Source organism: Elephantulus edwardii, unplaced genomic scaffold (assembly GCF_000299155.1).
Source record: "Elephantulus edwardii isolate Elephantulus edwardi_28Jun2011 unplaced genomic scaffold, EleEdw1.0 scaffold00356, whole genome shotgun sequence".
NCBI classification, from domain to species: Eukaryota; Metazoa; Chordata; class Mammalia; order Macroscelidea; family Macroscelididae; genus Elephantulus; species Elephantulus edwardii.
In genome coordinates, this window is record NW_006400106.1 from 1,061,422 (window position 1) to 1,068,783 (window position 7,362).

Here is a 7,362-nt window from a genome sequence, read left to right on the forward strand (position 1 = left end):
TGGGGGGCGGGGGGAGAGGGCTGGGCGGGTAGATAAGTGCAGCAAGAGAATGAATGGAAATCCAAATTCTCTGTAAATGTTCATTAAAATTATTTTTTTTAAAAAAGAGAGAAAGCTGCGCTCAGGAAAGTTAAATTTCAGGTCATAATGTAAACTAGACACATAAATTTATTTTTAGTAGACTAGCAACTTCCTAGTAATTGAATTTATTATAGTACCAAATATGCAATGAACATAATTTTCTACAGTCTACCTGTTTAAGAGATACACATTGTACAGAGTAAAAGAGATTTTGAAGATAAACTTTTTAGTCTACAATTGAGAAATTAAAAGTATTTACATGTAAGCCACCTTTAAAACACCAGTAAAATGAATATCAATAAATAGAATCTATTTATATAAATTATTAGTGAAATACAATTAGTTAAATATATATCTTTGCTTCAAAAGGTTGCTAAATCTTCAGACTACAGATTAATTTTATTTGGAGGCAAAGTAAGGAAAAACCATCCTGTCAGCAGAAAACCTGTGGAGGAACAGCTAAGCATAGCACTAACTGAAATAAGGTTCATATCTTCTGCTACCTAAATAAAGGATGCCTTAATATTAAAAAACCCTGAAGCAGAGCTGTATTTCAACATAGACACTAAATCCATTTCTATTAAGGCTAAGAAAAATAAAAGTAAAAACCTAACAAACAAAAAACTCCTATATAAGGGAACTCTGGTGGCGGGCCTAGTGGCAAGAAGCTGCACTGCAATCTTGAAAGGTACATGGTTTGAGGCCACCAGCTCTCTGCAAGAGAAGGATGGGCAATCTCCTCTTGTGTGATTTACTGCCTCTGAAAACCTGCAGGACGGTCATGTATGAGTTGGTCCCTACTCGATGGTACCCCAAAACAACATATGTAAATTAGAATATCTGAAGACGTATAAGACATTAATTAAGCACAATCCTATCTAAAACAGTTGTTCATGTTTTATTACCATTTCTTTTCAATATTTTTCCATTGACTTCTTTTAGAAAAGAGTTTACAACCTAACATTACAACACATGGACGTTACTATTACTAAAAATTATACAGGCCTGGTAGTAATGCATTCATTCTCATTGTAGAATCAGGTGTGTTTCCAGGTGATTTGAGAGAATAGATGCAGCCCCTGACACACACAAACACACACACACACACACACCCCCACACACCATGTTGTTAATACCTTGGTTTAAAAGCCATTTTACCATAGATTACACTGGTTCTCCTGGTTATAAGCACAGTTTTAAAAATAGGACATCCAACTCCTGAGTTTGTAAATGAAGTACACTAAATTGATCTTGTCTTAGTTAATTTAATAAGCTCAAGGTTAAATACAAAGATCATGCATATCTATGCTTTCAACCCTTTGCAATGTTCCTTGATTCCATTATTTCACTTTCATTAAAACCACGAGAAAGATATGGTAGAATAGAACTCAAATTACCAATATATAAATCAAGGTACATAAAAGATGAAATGATATAAAATTTATCCAATCAATTTAAAATAACTAGAAATCAAGTTATTTGATTAAATAACAGTATCACTTCTTTTTATTTTAATCTACACTGAAAGCTTTATTAAATTCACACTGAGGAACAAATTTGTTTAGCAAATTCTAAAACCAAGGCATAATCTCTTTTACCGGGAAGGCATGCAACTCCTTCTGCACTATAACAAATGTTTTTTAACACAATACATATATTTTCAGAAGGGGACATAGGCTAAAAGTTAGAAAATTCTGTTTATAGCAATATTCTTTCTGTATGAAAGAAACTTTTATTTTCTGTTTCAATTTTTTTATTTTTTTATTGGAATGTTATTTCTGCCATCAAGGAGATGCCAAAATAGGTTATCAATATTTATTTCAGTTGAGTTAATAATCATAACCTATTTAGAACTGGGCCTGGTACTAAGTAAATCCTAAGTAAGGGATGTTGTGCTATCAAGTAAATTCATACTCCAACAACTATGTACAACTGATCAAAACACTGCCAGGTCCTGAGCCATCCCTACCATCAATGCCAAGATCTTGTTGCAGTCACTGTGTCAACCCATCTCAATAAGGTCTTACTCTTTTTTATTGGCTCTCTACTTTAGCAAGAATGATGTCCTCCAGGGACATTCTGGTAACACATATGAAGTCTTGTCATCTTCCTTACTAAGGAGCATTCTGACTGTTACTTCTTTCAGGTCAGATGTTTGTCCTTCTGGCAGTCAGTGGTATATTCAATATTCTTACTAATACTATAATCCAAAGGCATCAATTCTTCTAAGGTTTCATGGCCAATAGAAAATATCATGGGGTTGAATCAGACACACCTTAGACTTCAAAATGACACCTCCGCTTTTTAACATGTCAAGAAGATCTTTTGCAATAGATCTGTCCAATGTTGTTTGATTTTTTTTTGACTGCTACTTCCAAGGGTAATTAAATGTTGGCCATATATAATGTGAGTTTTTGTTACATTTTTAAACAGCCAAATACATAATCAAGAAACGACTGCGTTAAGTGTTGAGGTTCAATAATTTATTTCAAAGAATACAACTAAAGCCTCAATGGAAAGTATCTAAGTCTATTTCTATCCATGGACTTTTAACTATATTACCTAGAAATTTACCTACATCTACAGAAGTCACTTAGCCAAATACAGTGCACTGCCAGCCCAAAGATAAGCAGTTCCAAGGCACCAACTGCTTTAGGGGAGAAAGACAGACAATCTCTTCCTTTGTAATTCAAAGCCTCTGAAAACCAGCTGAAGGGTCAGCTATGAGTACCCTGTGACTCCGTGGCAATGTTATAGCCAGATTACACTTCCCCATTCTTGTCCAAGTTTTAGGATCTTAATAACAACAGGCTTATGGTATTATTTAATAATTTACTGAAAACGGTACAGCAATAGTAAAGCTGGACTTAAAGCTGAGGACTAATTGGGGGGGAACCCCACCTGTCCCCACAAGTAAGAAACAATTCTTATAATTTTGATCCCAATTAAATAGGCAATGCAGTGGAAAAGTGTGTCCTATGTTGTTGTTATGTGTTATGAGTCGCTCGCGACTGCTACCAAATAGATTTAAGCTTGCAATACACTGCCTGAAAACAGACCTAAGGGGGGGGGGGGAGAATCAGCTCTCCAGTCTCTTTCCATTATGAAGATTACTCAAGATTTGCTTGCTTCTGGAATAGGTTTTTCAAGCATCATAGATGGGAAAAAGTTTAAAAATGTTTTTGTCACTTTCTGGGAGAGTTTGTGTGGGTTTTGGGGTTTTTTTTTTTTACCCTTTTATCATAGAACACTCCATTTGGGCAACACAGCACCCTAAGTTAGGTCTGACTCAATGTTTCTCCTGGACGACTATCCAGGTCTTATTGTAAAGAGAATGTTCTGAATTTAAGCCTCCTGATTTCACACAAAAATGACAACCTTCAGTAGTACTTGACTTTAATCTGTTTAATCATTTTACTATTTTACCTCTTCCTACTCAGTCCATCCATTCATCTAACCTAATTTCTCACATGTTCTCTTTTCTCGAAAGACTTCCCCCACAAGTAGAATGCAATAATAAAGAAAGAATAGGTCCAAAAGAGTTCTGTTTTCCTCTTGATAGAAGTGAATGACCTTGCCAAAAAGTAAAGCAGCGCGAACTGGAGGTACAAGCGAAGAGAGCCCACCTTTACAATTCCATGCCGCCTGTGCCAGGCCACTCGGGCTGCGCACCCTGAAGCTCGCACCTCTCTGGAGCCGCAGGCAGATCCGGCTCAAGACCGGGAGAGGGGCGCCCCAGAGGCTCTCTCGCACTTTGCAACTCCCCAGGGACCACTCACCTTGCTGGGCTCCGGCGTCCTCCAGCAGCAGGAGGAGGATAAGTAAGAACAGGAGGAACAGGGGCATGGAGGAGGAGGTGGAGTTGTTAGAGTGGGGTGGGAACAAGAGGGAGCTGGGGAGGGAGATCGCGGCCCGGGCGGGGGCGGCGGCCGCGGCCCAAACTCGGGGGCGCTGCGGGCTGCGCCTGGCGCTCAGCACATCCCGGCTCGCCATCGCGGCCGGCAATCCGCCTGCATAGTGGGCGCCCCGGGAGCCTCGGGCGCCCCGGGGACACGACACCTGGCGAGGTGGAGGCTGAAGAGCAGGAGGCAGCGCGCGCCTCACCCCGCGCCGGGACCCCCTCCGCCCCTCACCCCGCTTTCGCCTCCTCCTTCCTCCCTTCCCTCCGCTCCCCGCCCCGAGACCCCAGGGCGGAGCGCAGGGGAGGGGAGGGAAGGAAGCGGGGAGGCTAGTCTGCGGAGAACGGCCGCGATGGAGCGAAGGGACGCGCCTCCCGCGCCGTGATGGTCGCTTGATCCCCAACTCGCCGCGCTCTCTCGCGGCTCTGCCTCGCAGGCTGGCAGGCGGGCTGCCAGCTCCCTCGCGCTCCCTCTCGCGCTCTCAAGCCACGCCTCCTAGGTCTCTAGAGCCAATCCGTAGTCGTCGTTGGTCCGGCACCCTGCACGTCACCCAATCAACATGCACCCTCTTCTGTCGACCGGTTAACTCCTCAGCCCACTCTTCCAGCTCCACCGCCCCTCATCTCTCTCCTCCAATCACCTTCGGTCTTTGTGAGCTTCCCACCCGCCTCCACGCCCCCTCTCCCGGGACCCGCCCCTCCGCGCCAACCTTTTGGGGAAGGGGGCGGGGGATGGTTCCTACGGGACCCAGCCCCTGTTATTGTTGGGACCGCTGCCTGAGCTGATCCCGCGGGGACGACTGCTCACTCTGGTCAGTGACTTCCGGGACTTCCCACATCCCACTCCTGCTCCTCTGGCCCAGCTTGTTCTTTGCTCCACCCCTGCCGCACATCAGGCCACTGGAGGGGGTGGGAAACCTGGCTCTTGGATAGTTGAAGCTGGGAGCTAAGATTAAGACTTTTTTTTTTGAGCAGAGAATGTTTTTTATTAAAACTACAGACAGTTGTTGCAGCAGTTCCGAGTTACAATAACAGATGCAGCGTTCATTAAAAAAAAAAAAAAAGTACCACCGCTATTGTATGACCTTCACACACATTAGACAGTGAGAAGGGAAACAAAAAGGATAAAATAAAATCCATGCTCTCAAATCTATCTAAAACTAGCATGCTAACATTCAGTCTTCTACAATGAATTTTTCAAAACTTGCCCTTTACATGCGAACACTTGGCTAAGTAAGAGTTGTGAGTTGAAGACAAAATACAGGCATCTCGCAGGATCTGTTTATGGTGGAGTCAGAGATGGAAATAATGCATGCAAGCTGGTATAAAATAAGTGCAAGTTAGAATAAACCAAAACTCATTGTCAGACAGTTGATTCTGACTTCCGAATATCCCATTTGTTTCAAAGTAGACATGAGCCCACATTTTTCCGTGGCTGTGGTCCTAAGGAGATTGACCACCAACCCTTGCTTCTTAACTGGTAGTTTTAAACTTCCAACTTCAATAACTGACTGGTAAGCAATTTGATGCAGATAGGAGGGACCAGTCCTTGGAGAGAGACATCATGCTTGGGAGGGTAGAGGTACAGCGCAAGAGAGGAAGACCCTCGATAAGATGGATTGATACAGTGACTGGGGTAATGGGGGTAAGTGTGTCAGAGACAATAAGATTGTCAAAGGATAGAGCAGGGTTTAGGGCTGTTGCACATAGGGTCTCTATATGTCGCAGGCGACTCGATGGCACATAACAACAACTTGTAAGGAGATGGAGGAAACAAATTATTTGAGATGAACAAATCCAAAGGACAAGGGAATGATTGATTTTACGGGGGAGACCTGTAGCATCCAAAATACATGAATTCCTGGGAAGATGCCATTAACATGAACAGGAACCTGGAAAGATGAAACAGAAAAGATGTGGGAAGAAAGCATGTTAATGTGAGACCTGTTGTTCTTGAGAAGACAGTTTAACTAATATATGAAGCTACTTGCAAGTGTGCATTTTCCTCTAAAGGTCCAATCAATAAATTCACTGCATCTATAGGTCTGGAGTCATGGACGGATGTGACATTTAAAGCCTTTGAAGGGAAAGATATCGTCAAGAGAAAATCTGAAAGTTGGAAGAGAGTTTGGAGGCCATCTTTTAAACTTCCCTGCATGCCTTCATAAATTCTTATAACGAAATTGTTTTACTAACAACATATTGGATACTTTGAAACTCTACAGTGTTTCAGGTTTAATGCAGGCATCTGACATTAGGCATATAAAGTTCAATCAGAGGAGTTCAGAGTTTCATGGGTGAACCAACACTAGAATAGGAGCTAAGGGACACACTATGGCAACTATGAAGTGACAGCTGAGCCTTGAATAATAGGACATGTGAAGAAATCCAGAGCAAGAGAGGCTGGAGCAATGACACAGCACTAAATGGAGTTCATGGAGCTGAGTAATTTTGACATCCACTGACTTAATGAGAACTGAAAATTAATCTGGGGAACTTGGTAAGGGCAAGATCTAACTCAGATTTAAAAGTAAGGAGGAAAGATTTCTTGTAATCCTGAGAAAGGAATAGCGTTCTAAACAAAAAAAGTGACATGATCAGATTTTTATTGCAAAAAGTGAACTTTGATAGAGGGCAAAGAATGGGTTGTATTAAGTGTAGAGCCAGAAACCACGGGAGACTAATCCAAAGATTATTCCAACAATCTGTATAGTTTGAGGGCATGTGAGTACTTCTTTTTTTTATTATTATTAAATTTTATTAGTTTCAATGAACATTCACAGGGATTCTGGGCTTTCACTCCTTCATTGCCGCACCATTCTCTCCACCCTCCTCCCCAGTTTGTTCTTCTTCCCCGCCATCCAAATGTCTCTTTTAATTGTCCAATTGCCACAGTGCTTGTCAAAGTCAGTTCTGATTAATCTCCTTTGTTGGTGTGTCCTTTGCCATTCCCTATCACTTCTGAATTCATAGCATCAGTGTACTGGAAAAGGTAAAGGATAGTGCTAAAGAAATATTTATTGCAGCACCCAGGAGCAATAACTTTGTAAATTATTATCTAACTTGAGACTGGAGAGCATTATGCTGAGTGAACTAATTCAGACCCAAAAGGATAAATATTGTATAAAACCGTTATTGTAGAATGAGTATAAGGATCCATGAGGAGTGGGAGGGTGGAAGCAGAGGCATGTAGATGTGTAGGGGGAAGGCGTGATTAATCATTGGGTTGTACAATTTGATGGGTGGGGAGTGAGGGAAATTGAAAAAAATTTGTTCAAATTTGTATTTGAATTTTGTAAATAAACTAGTAGAAAAAATTGTTGTTGTTGTTTGTTGTTATGTGCCGTCGAGTCGCCTGCGACTCATAGCGACCCTATGTACAA

General features: G+C 41.8%; 1 protein-coding gene across 1 annotated transcript in view; it reads right to left on the minus strand.

Annotated features, from left to right (window-relative positions):
* Window positions 1-4,074, minus strand: part of DCBLD2 (discoidin, CUB and LCCL domain containing 2) — a 108,392-nt gene extending 104,318 nt beyond the window's left edge. Inside the window, exon 1 of the mRNA XM_006902008.1 lies at window positions 3,861-4,074. Within this exon, the coding sequence (XP_006902070.1) occupies window positions 3,861-4,074 (214 nt within the window). The remainder of the gene's footprint in view (window positions 1-3,860) is intronic.
* Window positions 4,075-7,362: the final 3,288 nt, after the last annotated feature.